Source organism: Neovison vison, chromosome 13 (genome assembly GCF_020171115.1).
Source record: "Neovison vison isolate M4711 chromosome 13, ASM_NN_V1, whole genome shotgun sequence".
Classification (NCBI taxonomy): Eukaryota; Metazoa; Chordata; class Mammalia; order Carnivora; family Mustelidae; genus Neogale; species Neogale vison.
In genome coordinates, this window is record NC_058103.1 from 144,030,322 (window position 1) to 144,048,976 (window position 18,655).

The 18,655-nt window shown below is 42.2% G+C and overlaps 1 protein-coding gene across 1 annotated transcript in view; it reads left to right on the top strand.

Annotated features, from left to right (window-relative positions):
• The window catches only part of AGBL1 (AGBL carboxypeptidase 1), a 657,523-nt gene that overhangs the window by 315,192 nt on the left and 323,676 nt on the right, over window positions 1-18,655 (top strand). Inside the window, exon 19 of the mRNA XM_044232424.1 lies at window positions 16,251-16,382. Within this exon, the coding sequence (XP_044088359.1) occupies window positions 16,251-16,382 (132 nt within the window). The remainder of the gene's footprint in view (window positions 1-16,250; window positions 16,383-18,655) is intronic.

The window sequence follows — 18,655 nt, forward strand, 5'->3', positions numbered from 1 at the left end:
AGAGACACGTGGTTCGATCCTCCCTTGTGCTGCTGGGCAGCGGCTGCAAGCCAGAGCTCCCAGCCAGCCACACGATCAGGAGGATGAGCAACGTCTACCGGTGCCACAGTTCGGTATCCAAGCCGCCATCCTTTTGTTCGGTTTCAGTATAGTGTTCAATAAATTACATGAGATAATCAGCCCTTTATTATAAAATAGGCCTTGTGTTAGATGATTTCACCCGACTGCACGCTAATGTAAGTATCCTGAGTGCTGAGGGGAGGGGAGGCTAAGCTGTGTTTGGTAGGTTAGGTGTATTAAATACATTTTCAGTGTATGATATTTTCAATTGATGATGGACTTAACAGGTTGTAATTTCATCATCAATTGATGAGGGTGTGTATTTGGAACCAGAGGCCTAAGCTTAGGATAAGGAAAGAAGTAATGGCAGCCAAGTTAACGGTCTAAGAACAATAATTTATCGGCTACAAACTGTGAACATGTTCTCTGCAAAACTATTGAGGGGGCATATGTCCAGACTTAGAGTGCTTGTCTAACCAAGGAATGTAAAATAGTGTGGGGAAGCCCACAGATGGGCCAAACAATCACCTCTCCCATTAACCACTGTTTCAACATATACTATGTGATTAAAATGGTGGCATGTTCAATGAATATCTATTGAAATATTAAGTGAATATCTAGTATAGAATCTTACTATAGTCTCAAAAAGACTAAGGGGTCAAGTGATTTTCCTGAGGTCATCAGGAGGTATATTGGCAGAGTTGGCATTCAGTTCTGACCTGTTTTCCACCCTGGAACCCAGACTATCTTTATCACGTACTCTCTGAGAGAGGGTATTGTGGTCCCCAAGACTATCCTCTGGTTCACTGATTCCGTAGGACAAAGAGAACTGAGAATAGCTGCTGTGCTTATAATTATAGTTTATTATGGTGAAGGGATACAGATGAAAAGCAGCAAAGGTAAAGAGTGCATAGGGCAGAATCCAGGAGAGACAGGGTGGGTTTCTAGGCATCTGCTCCCCGTGGAGCTGTATGGACAGAGCTTAATTCAGCAGTGATGTGTGGTAACATGGAGAGTATTGCCAACCAGGAAAGTTCGTCTGAACTTTGATGTCCAGGATTTTTATTGGGGCTCAGGTATAGTAATAACCCCACACGGCTGATCTTACTTAGTTACTCCGTCTCCAGCCTCTTTAGAGGTCAGACTGACACATTATGGCCCAAGACCTTCACCATAGATTATACTGTCAGCATCAACCATCGGCATGACCCAAGGTCCTGGTAAAGAAGACAGTCTTGTCTAGAAGACTATTCTAAGAGTGTTCAAGTGATCTCTCAGGAGCCAGACCTTTCTTGGCAATGTGCAAGGTTTGAGGCAATACTTGACTACAAAGAGAACAAACAATGTAACAATGTCCTTTCTCCTTTAAAATCCTTGCTCTACACTGTACAGTGTGCAGTATTTTCATGCTAATCCTCGCCACCCCATCTAAGGAGACATTATAATCTATGTTGTCTACCCTCTAGAAGCAAGGTCATGGCCTGTATAGCAGAATACCAGTCTTACAATCAAGACCTGGGAAGGATGTGTTCTCTGAGAAAAGAAAACTTAGCCTCTGTGAGAAGAGAGATTACAGGGAAAGAAGTCCTCACCTGATACACATTTAAATATACACGCATTCAACCCATAACAAACAGAATTCTTCTCTACTCTGACAACCTCTAATTGAAGAGCAGAACATTTATTTTAAAGTGCGACAGGTGAATGCCTTGTTTAAAAAATATAAATAAACATTAATTAACTGTAAACATGACAGCTACAGACTTGTTTCCTGCTGGGAGCATCTGAGAGGTGGGTGAGAAACAGCTGAGTACTAAATGCTATTCACAGTGTTACAAAACTCTCTAATGGGCTCAACATCACCTTTTAGTTCCCTGTGAGGCTGTATTTAACCAGCCGCCTGCTGACAGCAGAAGCAGTGCCACTCTTACTAGAGCCAGACCTGTCCTGGACACAGAAACTTAACCATGGTGTCCAGATTGGCTCTTGGGCTATGTGGTTATAGATTAACTGACTCTGTCCAATCTCTAGCTCATAGGAACGAAAGTATCAGGAAGCTACTTCTGGTGGCTAGGAGATATAACCTGTAGGTGGTACTCGGACATTTGCCTGTTGATAAGTAGAATAATTTGAACTCCCAGAACCAATGAGAATGTGAGATAGTGAGAGAAAGAAATATCCTGATACTGCCAGGGGTTGCTGAAGACCAGACAGATCACTGAGTTTATAGAAAGTATGGCAATATTTACATACTGTTTCATCTATCCATCCATCCACCCATCCACCCATACATCTATCCATCCATATACGCATTCACCCATCCATCCACCCATCCAGCCATTGATCTACTCATCCAACCACCCATCCACCCATCCATCTATCCATCCATCCATTGATGCATCTACTCATCCACCCATCCATTCATTCATCCAATCATCCAACCATCCATCCATCAGTCCACCCATCTACCCATCTATCCACCAATCCACTTATTCATCCACTCATCCATCTATCCATCCATATACCCATTCACCTATCCACCCACCCATCCATCTGGGCAGTCATCCATGTGTCCATTCTTCTACAGCAAGTGTGTATAATCACCAGAAAGGAAAAAGATGGTCCTTTTTTTGCACATGGGGGCAGGTGGTTTCTATAGTTTACTTTGTTAGAAGGTCGGGTCTGCAAAGAACCAAGAAGTACAAAATGGTAAAAACTGCAACAAAAGTCCATGTGAGTTGTTGTAGGAACACAAATAAAAGGTTGAGTCATCTTCCCTCAAGGTTATGGAAAAACCAGAGAGGAGAGATGCCACTTAAGCTGCACTTGAAGGATTAATAAGAGTTTTTGTTTGTTTGTTTGTTTTTATTACAGTAAAGTACAGAAATATAATAGTCTTTTCCCAGAGGGTCAACAGGACTGCCTGTGATCTCTTAGATGTTCTTCCTTGTGAAACTGGTGTTCTGACAAGTTTTCTGCAGTTGGGGTGATTGCAAGGAGCAAAGGAAGGAACGCTTCTTATTACTTGCTGGCGTAGATTCGTTTGATATGACACTGACATTATAGTCTCTTTCCCATTTTGTTGAGCCCGATTTTCTGTCTCTAATTTATGAGAGAGGCTCAAAAATTCTGTTCCAGGTGTTGGATCCAAAACCCAGAAGCATAGTGAATAAGAGTATGCTCATACATTGGAATACTATTCAGTAAGAAATAAACAAGACAGAACCCAGCAGTAATGAGCTGCTGGTACATGCAGTAATAGATGGACTTCAGAAGCATGTTGAGTGACATAGGATAGACACTAGAGGGTATACCTCCTCTGTTTCTTCTTATGTAAAGTTCAAGATCGAGGAATCAGAACATTGGTTGCCTCTAGCAAGGGATCCAATAATGGAGTCCAGGGGGACTTTTGAGGTTAGTAGAAATGTTCTATATCTCAATTAAAGAGTCACTTACACCCAAACTCGTTGACTGAAAAGTCATTCGCTGTCTGTGCGTGTCACTGTAGGCACATATTTACATAAATATAGAAAATTAAAGGGAAACAAATCAAAGCATACTCACAGGGATTTGAAGCACAGCTAGGAGACAAAGGGACCTGCCCAAAATGAGGCAGACCAACATGCAGGCATGCACACAGCAGAGTGGAAAGGCTGTAGGAGAAAGATCTATTTATGAGTCAGAAATGTCCAGCCAAAGGACAAGCCATGCCAGCAGAGAAGCCCAAAGAACAGACTCCACAGCTAGTAGGAGGCACTGAATCTGTTCCTCTTTGGGGAGGTCCGCACGAGGGCCGGGAGGTGTGGACATGGCTAGGGGGATTGGAAGAAAACTGTGAGTCTCCCTCAGGCTCCCAAGAAGGCAGGCCAACAGCCTCTTCTAGGCTTCTGTGTTGCAGCTGGCCTGGCCCCTGTGTCCCTATGAAGAATCTGGGCTTTGGAATTAGGAGCAGTATCGATTCTTTCCTCCTGGATCTCACTATAGGAGTGCGTGCTGGTAAAGGGATTTCAGTGCTTTTTGAAGAGCTCATTGATTTCCATTTACAACTTATACAAACTAGGCCGCCTTCTGCCAAGGGACAGGGTGGGCATATTTTGGTTTTATCTTTCTCTGGGGCCCAGTGGAACAGAATTTTTAGCTACTTAAATGATTTTCCTGGTCTTATTCTGTCCCTCCGGCATATGTTTTTAGTTAATCAGCTTCTTCTAAGAGACACAAAAGGAGATTGCAGAAATGTATGGCATGTCTTTTCCTAAAACCTGAGTTCCCCAAGGCCTCAAGATACACTATACTCACTATTTATTTCCACTTTATGCCTCAGAAGTGGCAGAAGGACAAGTGTTATTTTTGCTCATTTTTGTTGATTCATGCTAAGGTACTACATCTAGAATTCCCCTCTTTTCATGTGTAAGGATATGGTTCGGGGGGCGGGGTACAGAATGTTCTTGGAGATCCTGGGTGAAAAAAAAATTAAATTTGATTTCATATTCTTTTATTTAAAATTGTTCCCACTGTATCAGAATACAGATTAAACAGTGCTTCTCTAAATACCAGAAACCATGTTCTGTAGGTATTTTTATAGACACCAGTACTTCCACATTTAAGTGAATTGCTAAAGTTTCTTGAATAAATTTATGTTGACAAGCAGAGAAGTTTTCTTTTTTCTCCCTTGCTGGTATCTCTAATGTATCTTTTGTGTGCATCACAGGGGTGGAAATCTGGGGTTTTCTATGTGCCATGGGGAGGGTCAGTCAGATTTTTCAAAGAACTTTGAGCCAGTTCCCTCTTTGTCATATTTTTGTGAGACAGAGCAAAGCTAGGAGGTTGAGTAGAGGGGAAAGTAGGAGGGTAGTTCCCTAAATTAATGTGATGGTGCCTCTGCCTAGAGCTTGTGGAGTGGGGAGGAGGCAAGAAATGTGTGGAGACAGGACCAGATGGGCTAGTTTTGCCATAAGACTGCTGTCTACGAGGGAGGGCCACAGGTAAAAACAGACATCAGATGAAGAAACAGGGGACTGTGCTGCATCTGTTCAGGACACATGTCTGAGGAGGACTGGTTGGTGAGTGGAGCAAGGTAACATTGATCACAGAAAATGGCACCAGAGGTAGACCTCGAAGTTCTAGTCCCAGAAAGTGGGAGTTGCCAACCATAAAGCCCAAAAGAGCCCCTCGGGGGCCAAGACTACTGGCAGCCCTTGAAGATAGGAATGCAAATCAGGAAACTGAGTTAAGCCTTTTTACATGGAGGAAGTAAGTATGGTAGTGGGTCAGCATTTGTACCCCAGCCTCTGGGTTTATCCAGACAACCTGGACATCTGCAATGGATCAAAAAGATTAGTCTAGGCCCCACGTCTTGGGGAAGACAGGGGTCCCAATAACCCATCTACCCTGATTGGGAGTGGTGCACAAAATGGGTAGATCAATACTTCTACATTGAGAACCTCAGTACCTATAACTGAGTGAGACAGAAGGCAGTGGCCTCACCCAGGCTGTGTCCAAACGTGACACCCAGGCTGGTGCTTCTCTCCCTCCCACCTCTAAAAGTGGGGAAAAGGAACAGTTCTAACTCCCGAGGAACCTTCTGAATGCCCTCTCAGGGTATCCCCCCTCACTGCTCACAGAGGTCCAGCCAGCCAGAGACAGGGAGTGGAAATTAGCCAAGGTAGGAGCTCAGAGTAAGCCCGGTAGTTCCATCTGAATATGGGTAATTGACAATCTTGTTATATTTTTCTTCATCACTGGCATGTCCGATGATTTAAAATATTTTGTGGAAAACCTTTAAAGCCAGACTGATCAAAGTCTGAGGTGAAACATTGCTTTGTAATGGGTGGCCATGGGCAAGCGGTTAATCTCCTTTAACTTTAGGAGAAGTGGGAACCTCATCTGAAAATTTGGATGATACTGTCCTTGCAGGATGTCGCTACTGAGTGTAGATGTGTGTAAAATCTTACCAGTGTGACTGATACCTATCAGGCAGTTTAGTAAATAGCAGATATTAAACTTAACATTAGTTACCGGAGACTGTTATGTCCGAGACAGAGCCACGTATTAGATTGTACGTTTCATGTTAATTTTCATGGGCATGTTCAGTGTAATTAAATTATCTTGGAAAGAAGGACAATGTAATACATAGCAATGGGATGTCAGAAAACGTCCTCCAGCATTTTATAACATGTAATAAAGGGTCCCACTCTGGGCAGTCTCATTGCTGGTTAGTTATTGAAGCTTCTTCTGAGTTTAATGTGAAATAATCACCCCACACTCGCCATTGGAGGGGACCCAAGTGATGTGTAAGCAAAGGCTGCTTTTTCTAAGGCCATGTTGGAACCTTAGCCCATAGTTGCCCAATTTTAGTAAAAGTCTTTCCCTTTAGGAAAGGGAATGGAGCGTAAAATCTCCTCTCAGGTAGTTTTAGGAATAAATTCTGCCCAGGCCCCCTGTGGTTCTCCTCAGCCATAACTGGATGTTGCTATCACTCAGATGAAACACTAAGGAGAGAGCATGACTGTCCGTAAAAGGTCTGAAAAATTTGGTCTTGCAGATGGGGCTCTTGGAAGACAGTTGGCTATGCCACCAATATCATTTCCCTCATAGAGATGTTCCACTCAAGCTTGGGCTGAATGCCGCCTGCAAAGTATTGTGCACACGTTGGAGTCTCCAGGGCCTTTGTGAGCCTTGCTGGGCTTAATTGGAAGCATTGCTGTTCTGGATTTCCATCACATACCCCAGAATGTGCCTTCTCACAGTTCAGCCTCACCTTCATTTTCCTGTGGCAGTGGCATAAATAATGCAGAGGTCTCACTGCTGGGAAGCGGGAATAAGACCCAGATGTCAGGAATGGAAAACACAGCAACTTAAAGCTGGCAGAGCAGTAAACACAATCAGGGATAGGTATGCTGTGGGGAGCAGGAGAATGCCTGGGTGGGGGGGTGCATTTGAGATGGGGGTTAACCTCGTGCATAAAGGGCCCAATTAGCTTACAGAGGAACAGGAATGGGACCAAGGAATGGAGGCAAAAGGTGGGGAAGGCACGTGAGGAGCATAGCAATGTGGCCCCAAACGATCTCTTTGTTGAGCAAGAAATGATGGAACTCACGTTTGCATGAATTAAATTAACCTTGCAATTTAGCTCAGACAAGAATTCATTGGCAAAGGTACCAGGGAGATGCAGAAGAGCCTGATTTTAAAATCGTAATCCAATCAACACCATATAGTTTGCTGATGGAAAAAGCGAGACGCAGGGGAGTCAGTTTAGCCCAGGGCAAGCAAGTTCAAAACTAACCACTCCAGCTCAAGCAAAACACAACTTAATGAAATGAAACCTCCAGATCTTCATCCCTGCCTATATTCTTTGCCTTGGGGAAAAGCACAATCATGTTGCCTGTTCACTTAAGCCAGAAATCTAGGGAGTATCCTTAACCTCTTCCTCACTTGGCCCTAGATCCATTTTGTCTCCAACTCCTGTAGATTTTACTTCCTTCCCCTCTCACTGAACTTCCTTTCTCTCCATGTGTAAGCTTCTTTAAGCACCATACTTCTGCTGCATTAGCTAGGCCTTTGTCAACTCTTGGGGCCTGGTGTCCATCCCTCTTGTCTACTCTTGGAACTCCTGTCCTGGTGACCTGACCATACTGCTCCTCCTGTGCAAACACTTTAATGGCTCCTTCACCACCTTCGGAGAAATGTCCAGACATCCCAGAGTGGTGTGCAGGGGTATCACTGATCTGCCCACTTGTAGGCTCCGAGGTCCGTTCTCCTTTCCTTTCACTCTGAAGTCTTATTCTCAATAGGTGAAACTCCTCCGATCCATGATGCCTTCTTCCTCATTCCCTTGGCTTGGATGGCTCTTACCCAGTGATACTCAAATTCGGAACACCCTCCCCTCTGCCTCGAGAATCCTAGGACCCCTACATCGCACACCCTCATGGATACCATCATTATGGAGCACAGTATGAATGATGCTCCTCGACTCGTGCACATACCCCCTTATCTGGGTTCCCATTGACCCTGTTCCTACCTCTACTTCCATCCTCCTCTCATGGCAATATGATTGCCTCTTTACTCATGGGATCATCCAAACACAAGTTCCTGGAAAAGGCAATACAGAAATTTTAAAAGTGTTTTGAAGCATTGCGACACCTGGGTGGCTCAGTGGGTTAAACCTCTGCCTTCGGCTCAGGTCATGATCTCAGGGTCCTGGGATGGAATCAAACCCCGCATTAGGCTCTCTGCTTGGCAGGGAGCCTGCTTCCTCCTCTCTCTCTGCCTGCCTCTCTGCTTACTTGTGATCTCTCTGTCAAATAAATAAATAAAATCTTTAATAAAAAGTGTTTTGAAGCATGGATTCTGGGTTAGGACATACTGGGTGGGGTTCAGATATTTATTCACGTACTTAAGAGAAGTACAGACTTGGGTGTGCCTGGAAAAGATAAGTTGCTTATTTGATCTGAATTCAGTTTTCTCAGCTGCAAAATGAGAATAATGGTAGCACCTGCTTCATCATGAGATAATGTGTATTAAGTTTTTAGTTCATTATCTGAAGCATTATAAGTCTTCAATAAAATAACTATTGTTCTATTAAGAATAACGCTGTATTAACATTTTAATTTCTCCTGCCACAAAGCAAGCATCCGGTAAGTATTTGCTGAGTCAATTGATAAATAAGCAAGATAAGACCATAGGTTAGCCCATGAATGTTCGAGTGCCGCCACTGGGCACACTTCCTACCCACCTGGCACAGAATTCTACCGAAAGGGAAAATAAGCACTACATCTTCCTTTGGAAAGAAAAAGCTCCCTCAACAGAAATAACTTGATAATTTGTCTTGTAATTACCACCTATAGTATAGTGGCATACATGTTTCTTATAATTAACAAGCATTTATTTTTAGAGATGTCATTTGAGCAAAAACAGGACAATGTCAGCGTCTCCTCTATTTTGAGTCTCCAGAGGCCGCTAGAAGTCCCAGGGCTAAGCAGGGCTCAGTCCCACAGGTGACTAGGTCTCTACTCCATCATTTACCTCAGCTTCCAGAGTCTGTCAGGTTTGGGGGGGGTGATAAAAAAAGAAAACTCTTTTCTTCAGTTGACTTGAGCATTTAAGGGGTGCCCTGTCACCACGAAGGCAAAGCTTCTGGCTTTATTGAGAAATCTGTTGCTAAGACACAGCTTCTTCTTCTTCTTCTTTTTTTTTTTTTGCACACTTTTCATAAGAATGGTGGGTGTTTAATTCACATAGAGACACTGAGGTGCAAAGGTTGGTGGCAAATTTGTGATGGCCGAGGATTAAAGATCCAACAGTTCTGTTGGTTCCGTTAGCCTAGAGACTTCCAAAACATGGACGTAGGTCCAAGGTCTCAGCATCACCAAGGACTTGCTAGAAATGCAAACTCCCGGCGCCCACCCCAGACTTACTTGAATCACATTAATGCTGGGGAGTGGTTTACAGACTGTACTTTGGAAACTCTTCCAGGCGATTCTAACACTCCTGACACGTGAGATCCACTGCTCTCAACTCTTGACGGGACCAGAGTGGTTTTCAACACCAGCTGCGCATTAGAATCACTTGGAAAAGTTTAAAAAATCCCACAGTTCTGGTGTCACTGCAGACCAATTACCTGAAACTTTCTGGAGGTGGGCTCCAGGCATCGGTATTTTTATAATCTCAGGAGACTTTAGTGCAGAGACAGGATGGAGAAACACTGGCCTAGGGGATCTATTGGTTAGAAGTAACAGCGTCTTGCTCAAAGTAACCCAAGTAGTAAGATAGAGCGTTTTGAAGGAAAAACGTCCTGTATTCTTAGAGCAATGGAAAGCACCAGGAGCCCGCACTGTTCTTCCCATCTCTCATGTTTCTCTTTCAACCCCCACGTTTTCTGTGTTCTGCTTTTCTCTGAGCCTTTGCTTGATTACCCCACTCTTTAGGGAACGACTTTCTCTGCTCATTCACTGTTTCTGTGCTTTTGTTTTGTGTCCTGTGTGAGACGTGACTTGTCATTGAACTGACTCCCTCCTCCCAAATCTGTTGATCATTTTGGCTCTGGCACCCAGAGCTCAGTGATCTCTAGAAGCTGGGGAGATTTATTTTCTTATTAGACTTCAACCTAAACCAAGACCAAAAGACCCCAATTAAGAAAGATAAAATTATTTTCTTGTTTTGTTGGAGAGAAAAAAATACTTAAATACTTTTCTGCTAACAGGAAATTTAAAATGTAATTTAATGATCCCCCCAATGTAGTAGTAGCTGTCTGTTATTGACAATCAGGAGAAAGAGAAGGATAGGAAGGTGAACATACAGAACAATTTAGAATCCATTAGTCCTTAAAACCCTCATCTCATACATACTTGGTCTGTCCAAAAACCCACGTTCTGGCTCCCGAGCAAATCAGCCCTCCTTGTTCTTCAACAAACTTGTTTCCAGAAAATCAGTCCTGATACCTCTCATGCTTCCCTACTCCCATGGCCCATCAACAGAGCAACACAGCTTCTCAGTTCTAAGCTGCCATCAGAGAGCTGGTCTTCCTCTTCGGCCGTGGCTGGGCAGACCATTAACTCACTTGGCCCTTTAGTGTTCTTTGACATGTGTGTGTGTTTATGGCTTTATTCATGCACCCCGGGCATCCTGGGCTGCCCTCCTGCTGTCAACAAATTCCTATTCATGCAGTGAACTTCAGGGCTTTAATCACGCACCAAAAAATCATCATCCAGTCTAACTTCACCAACAACATCACTGATAACCATTCATCTGGCTTCTGCTGAAACATTTCCAGAGAACGGAAGTTTTTAAAAGCGGGACACAGCATATCAAGACAGCTATAACCATGGAGAGTTATTTCTTGCCAGCAATAGATACTCAACAACTGTTGAATTTAATATAGAGCTGGAATCTGGGTGCACATGATCCTTCCTTTTGCCTTCCCCTGCTTTCTGACAGCAGGTACATTTATTCACGTTCCCACTGGGAGAATTCGGAATCTCCTATCAAGACCCCTTTGAGCCCTTTTCACTTCTGGGATAAACATCTCCCATATCTTTAGTTGTCCTTTTTTTTTTTTTTTAACTTAGAAATAGTTTTTATTCACATTACATGAAAAATATTCTTACACATGGATCTTCAACATTAGTGTAATTATAGAGTCAACTTTTGAATTAGCCAATGCAGATTTTAAGATTATAACATATTCTCTGCTTTCTAAGTTGTTTGAGATATAGAATTTTTTTTGTAATCTGAGCTGGGTTTATTTTCCACTAAAAAATGTTCTAAGTTAGAAGTAACTGCAACAACTGTACATCATTAATTGTCCTTTGTTTACAAACATTCCCATTTCTCCTGGTTTTCTGGTTCCTCCTCCTTGAGGTGTCCTGGTGTTTTCTAAAATGCCATACTCAGGCATGAGAAACACTCTATTAGACATAAATTGGCCAGTAGGAGGTACATTGGACTGATTATTCTCTTAATATATGGCCTCTTTACTTCTCCAGAGGCAATTGTGATTAAATTAATTTTTGACATCTGCGGCCTCTGATTTATTCTGAACAAATTGCCATCAAAAACCTCTGGCTCTCTCATTCAAAATCTACTTCTTAGCGAAATGTGTCTGTCCTTCACTTGGGCCCTTGTTTGACTCTAATTGTAGGACATTACATTTATTCCACTTTAAGTATTTCTATTTTTGCTAATCCTGTTCTTTTTGCCACTTAACAATTTCCATTCTAACTTGTTTACTCTGCTATTATGTACCCTCAATTCTGCATCATTATTAAATTTGACAAACACCTTAGGTACCTACTCTGTGTCCTTAACTTAATATGCAAAGGCTGGATTTCTAGAGACTAAGGAACCAATGTGAGGAAATAACTCTTTAAAATATTAGGATTTCTGGGACGCCTGGGTGGCTCAGTGGGTTAAAGCCTCTGCCTTCAGCTCAGGTCATGATCCCAGGGTCCTGGGATTGAGCCCCGCATCAGTCTCTCTGCTAAGCAGGGAGCCTGCTTCCTCCTCTCTCTGCCTGTCTCTCTGCCTACTTGCGATCTCGTCTGTCAAATAAATAAAAATCTTAAAAAAAAAAATTAGGATTTCTGTCTCTTTTGGAACACACAATGCATAGGGATCATCTGTTAATTTTAAGAACACAGATTACAACTGCACAGCTTGAGAAACTGTCTCAAAATGTACTCACCATGCAACCACCACCAAATCAAGAAAAAGAACTTGACCAGCAATCCAGACACATCAGACAATAATACCCTGTTCCCCAAAATAAACATAACCCTAATTTCTACCACCATATTAGTTTTGCCCGTTTCTGAGCATCATATAAAAGAAATCCCTGATCATGATCCCAGGGGCCTGGGACCAAGCCTTGCATCAGGCTCCCTGCTCAGCCCCTCCCCCTGCTCCTGTTCCCTCTCCACCCCGTCTCAAATAAATAAATAAAATCTTTAAAAAAAAAAGAGAAATCCTTGGATGTACTCTTTTGTGTCTAGCTTGCTTTTTTTTCTCTCTGTGTTCAACAATATTCTGTCAAATGATTTTATCACGATTAATTAATCCATTATGCTGGTTACAGTTTTAAGCTAATAAAAATAGTGCTGCTGTGTACATTCTTGATATCTTCTGGTGCTCAGTGTATGCATTTCTGCGGGGAGGTTTCTAGAATATCTGCATATTCAGCTTTAGAAGACAATCCCTAATTATTTTCTAAAGGAGTGTCATCAATTTATTGTCCACAAATTAGATTCAAGGGTTTGTTTTCTTCTGTCTTGTGGTTACCACTTGGTGTTGTCTGTCTTCATGATGTTAACATCCTTATAAGCCCTGAGAGACAGTGGCATCTCATTGTGGTATGCAAATTAGTGTTTCTTGATATTGATGATTAATAGCCCTTTGGACATTCTCTTGTGAAATGTCGATGGAAGATACTTTCCATTTAAAAAAAATGGGTTGTCTTTCTTTTCTTGTCTTTCTTTTCCTTGTTGATATATATATATATTATATAATATATATATAAATACATATATTTATATATATTATTTGTGAGGTATATATATATATTTGTGAGATATATGTATTACAAATAGGTCTTTTTCATTCTTTGGTTTGCCTTTTCACATTCTTAATAGCCCTTTGGACATTCTGTTCTGTGAAATGTCAGTGGAAGATTTTTACCCATTTAAAAAAAAATGGGTTGGGACGCCTGGGTGGCTCAGTTGGTTAAGCAGCTGCCTTCGGCTCAGGTCATGATCCCAGAGTCCTGGGATCGAGTCCCACATCGGGCTCCTTGCTCAGCGGGGAGCCTGCTTCTCCCTCTGCCTGCCTCTCTGTCTGCCTGTGCTCTCTCCCTCTGACAAATAAATAAATAAAATCTTTTAAAAAAATGGGTTGTTTTTCTTTTCCTTATTGATGTATAGAGGTATATATATATATATTTATTTGTGGGATATATATATTATAAATGGGTCTTTTCACTCTTTGGTTTACCTTTTTACATTCTTTGTAATGTCTTGGTAACATACAAAATCACAGGTTAGAATGTCAATATCTAAATGTCATGTCCACCTGTATACCCTATCAATGTACAAATGAAAATCTAAATTTAAAAAATTGGATTTTAAATAGTAGAAAAGCAGGATGCCTGGCTAGCTCAGTCAGTCAAACAACTGCCTTTCGACTATATCTAATGTTTTTAAAAGATTTCTTTATTTATTTGAGAGAGAGAGAGTATCAGAGGGGAGAGGGAGAGACAGACTCTCAAGTAGACGCCATGCTGAACTTGGAGACCAACACGGGACTCGATCTCACAACCCTGAAGTCATGGGCAGAGCCAAAACCAAGAGTCAGATGCTTAGCCAATGGAGCCACCCTGGCACCCCTGACTATATCTAATTTTTTTAAAGATTTTATTTTATTTATTTGACAGACAGAGATCACAAGTAGGCAGAGAGGCAGTCAGAGAGAGAGGAGAAAGGAGGAAGCAGGCTCCTCACTGAGCAGAGAGCCCGATGCGGGGCTCGATCCCAGGACCCTGGGATCATGACCTGAGCTGAAGGCAGAGGCTTTAATCCACTGAGCCACCCAGGCACCCCCTATATCTAATTTTTAAGTATTTTTCATTTATATGTATTTCTTGTTTGTTTCCTCCAAAAACTGTATTCCAGCTCCAGGGTCATACAGAGTAGCCTATTTTGTTATCCCCAAGTAGCTGTTTTACTTTATTTCTCCTATTAGGATTTACCTTCTGTGTGGAATTTATTTTTTTAATATAGTGTGAAGTAGGGATGCACATTTATTTTTATTTTCTACCTTTTTTACATGGGACCATGAGTCTTCCAAGACCATCTTTTCCCCAATGTATCAGGAGTATCAAATTTGTCATAAAGCAAATGACTATATATGAGAGTCCCTTTCTGGAATATCTGTTTTCCTCCATTGATTGATTTATGTTTTATCAATAATACTGCGTATGAAATACTGTAACTTCAAAACAAGTTTTGATATCTCTACGTAATTTGTCCAGTTTTCTCGTTCTTTGTCAAGACTGGCTCAGTCTTCTTGGTTCCTTGCATTTTCAGTTTGGTTTGAAATCAGCTTGTAAGTTTCCAGAAGGTAAAAAAACAACAAAACACCCTCTGTGGGTTTTGTCTGAAATTGCATTGAACCCTGGTAGGTAAATTTGCTAAGAATTGCAAATTTTCGTGTTTCTCAATAATGTGTCTTACACATCTTTAAAGTTATGAGATTAATGCTTTCTGCTATTTTTAAAAAGATTTAACTTATTTGTCAGAGAGACAGAGTGAGTGCACATGCAAGGGGAGCGGCAGAGAGAGGGAGACTCCCCACGTGGCAGGGAGCCTGATGTGGGACTCGATCCCAGGACCCCAGGATCATGACCTGAGCCAAAGGCAGATGCTTAACTGACTGAGCCACCCAGCCATCCCACTTTCCAGCTATTTAAAATCCCATTTTTAAATTTAGCCTTTTATTTGTACATTGATAGGATATATAAGTGGACTTAACTTTTAGATATTGACATTCTAACCTGTGATTTCATTTGTACATACAGATTTTTGATATTCTATGTTTTACAGTCTTTAAGAAAATAAAGACATTGCTATTTACACCTTTCGAATCTTACGCCTTTTATTTTTTCTCTTGCATTTATTTTTTTCTCTTTTCTCAATTGCATCACCAGATGCCATTGGTAGCACCAGGTCTTTCTCTGATTTCAGGGAGGAAACATAATATTTAATTAAATTATACTCCATATAGAGGAACCTCCCAGTGTCTGCCCACTATTATTTCAGAATCATTATGGACAAGTGACTGCTGTGTCCATCCTACTCCTCCTCTTTGAAGAAACATGAGTGTTTATTGGTAATAATGTTTCCTCATTCCACCAGTGTTGTAGGTGTTTGGAAGGCAGGTGGCTGGCCTTTTTAGTTCCTGGATCAGGAGGAGGCACATATGGGGTCTGGAAACCATCATGGGAGTTTGGACTGAGGGTCTGATCCTGTGACAGGATGGGTGTTCAGGGAGGCTTCCTTGGGGGAGGAGATGAGTGTATTTTACATGAGGAAGGAAGGGAAGTCAATATTTAGATTAAGAACACAGCTTATTGAAGCAGTTAGTTTTTGCTGGATATCAAACGGCCCCCAAACTCAGTGGCTTAAGCAGAAACTACACATTATTTCCAGTGAGACTATGTTAGAATCATCCAGGTAAGCCGGGTGGTTCTTTGGGTCTGAGCCAGATGGATTCATTCACAGGTCTAGTGGCTGAACCAATACAACCAACTCTTACCAAGATCACCAGTGATCCTCATGCAACAGGTTCTGCTAAGTAAGCAGTATTTGTCTGAGAAAGTTGACACTTCAGACTTTTAAGAAACCAATAGACTTGGGGTGCCTGGGTGGCTCCTTGGTTAACTTTCTGCCTTTGGCTCAGGTCATGATCTGAGGGTCCTGGGATTAAATCCCGCATCCAGCTCCCTGCTCAGCGGGGAGCCTGTTTCTTCCTTGCCCTCTTCCCCTCCTCCCTGCCTATGTTCTTTCTCTCTTCCTTTCTCTCTCTCTCTCTCTCTCAAATAAATAAATAAAATCTTAAAGAAGAAGAAGAAGAAGAAGCAGCCGCCGCCGCCAATAGACCTGACCTGGGTTTTGTTTTGTTTTTTCTCCTTTGTTTGGCCATTATAGGTCTTCTGTGATTTCCATGGCCACTCTCAAAAGAAGAATGTATTCCTTTATGGCTGTAGCATCAAGGAGACCTTGTGGCAAGCAGAGTCCAGTGTGGGCACATCGAATCTCTTGGAAGACATCGGCTACAGGGTAAGTCCCTGGGGACAATGACAAAAGACACGTTATGTCCATATTCTTGCCTTTGAGACACATGCCCCACCCATTTTTCCCCCTAAATAAGCATTTTCATTATTTCGACTATAGGATTATAATACAAACAGGTGGAGGTGTGTACAACCTCTCTCTATTTTTGATGAATAATAGCTTTCCTACCTGGTTGCTGTGTTTTGTTTTCTAGATGATATGATGTAGTGCAAAGGGCATAAAAATTGGAGACAGGGAGCCTCCGTTTAATGCCTGGCTTTACAATTATTAACTGTGCACCTAGGAGTCGTTACTAACGCCACCTCTCTGAACCACCATTCGTCCCCTGTGAAATGAGGAGAGTACAAATAGTGTTTCATGTTTATGAAAGCAACAAAATGATATACTGTATATGAAAGGATCTTAAATAAGTATGAAGGGTTGAAAGGAAATCAGACCTCTGCACCCCTCTGTGTGAGCACGCTCTGAAAAGCAGAGCAGTGATCCACTGAAGCTAATTCCGTTTTTTCTGGGTCCCAGTGGTTAGAGCTGAGGGATTCCCCCACTGAACCAATGGGGAAGATAAGTAGGGGTAAAGAAGGAGGGACTTCTTACTGTTAGGATACAGGGAAGAGACGTTGATGAGGCAACATTGTCCAAACACAAAATAAAAGCTGGCCTTTATTTCAAATGTGTATAGAAAACGAAGAAAAATTACTGAGTTGGAAAACCCTCCCGTTCTCCTGCGTCTTTCTCCTTTACTTTCACACAGAACTTCCGACACTTGTCACCAGCTCTGTGGGGGTTTTACCCCACCAGGGACTTCTGAGACAGCAGCTGGGTGTCCTACAGTGTAACTCAATCCTGACGCTATCCACCTAGAAACAGCAACAGATCCCACAGCTTAAGGATTCAGTCCCACAAGACTGCCTCCTCCTTCAGGTGCCTGTCACCAGTAGTCAGGTTCCAGGTTCCCCATGACTTCTGTCTGACTTAGCTCTCAATTGGAGGGTCCCATGACCTTCCCTCCTGCCATGGATTCAGTGATTTGCTGGAGTGGCTCACAGAGCTCAGGGAAGCACTTTCTGACCATTTCCTGTTTATTAAAGGGTATGATAAAGGATGCAGGTGAGCAGCCAGATAAGAAACATACAGGGCAGGGACTGGCAGTGTCCCAGTACAAGAGCTTCTGTCCTATGGGGTCGGGGGTGGGTATCATCCTCTGGGCGTGTGGATGTGCTCACCAACTTAGAAGCTTTCCAAACCCCATTTATTGGGATTTTATGGAGGCTTCTTCATATAGAATTTATATAGAAATTCATATAGAATTTACAGTTATTAACTTGTCCCCAGCTCCTCTTCCCGCTCCCATCCCCAGTGGGGATAGCCTGATCCAGGAGCCCTCCCAGAATCACCTCATTAGAACAAAAGATGCTCCTAATGCTCTTATCACTTCGGAATTTATAAGGGTTGTAGGAGCCCCATGTCAGGGACTAGGGATGAAGGACAAATACATATTTCCTACTATAAATCCCAATATTACAATTATCATGGTACCTACCTCTTCCAAATTCTTTATTATTCTGGATATATGAATTTACTGGGTTAATGAGTATAAAAGAGAGATCCACCAAACTGCTATTTCACCTAGAAATACCTCCCCTCCTGCCTCTGTCTTTCTTCACTCTCTCCTTCATGTCCTCCAGATACGGGGCTCCTGGTGATCAGTAGAGGGCCCCTCAAGGCGATTAGAGCAGAACCAACAAGTTATCTTCAATGTCCTATTTACTCCAAGCCCCAACCACAGTCATGGCGATTTTGATACAGAATTAGAATCTGAAAGAGAAGAAGGAAGGAAGGAAGGAAGGAAACCAATGAAGGAAGTAAAGGAGGGAAGGATGGAAAGAGGGAGGAGGACAGGAAGGAAATACAGAGGGAGAGAGGGATGGAGGAAGGAAGCAAGGAAATTCATTCTTGCACCGAAAAGTACCACAACCAAAGTGAAAGTTTCCCTAGATAGGATCATGAGCAGATCTGCAATGGCAGGAGAATCAGTCATTAAACTTGAAGGTCAAGCCAAAATTACTAATCTTAAGTAATAGAGAAACAAATGCTGAAAAAAAAAAGGCAACAACCTTCGAGACCTAGGATAACATCCAGTGTAATAGTGAATAGAATAATTAATCAGAAAGGTATAATGAATGTAAGTGAATGTGTATACCCCAAAATATATAAGCAAAAATTGGCAGAATTGAAGGAAGAAATTTAAAAATTCAGTA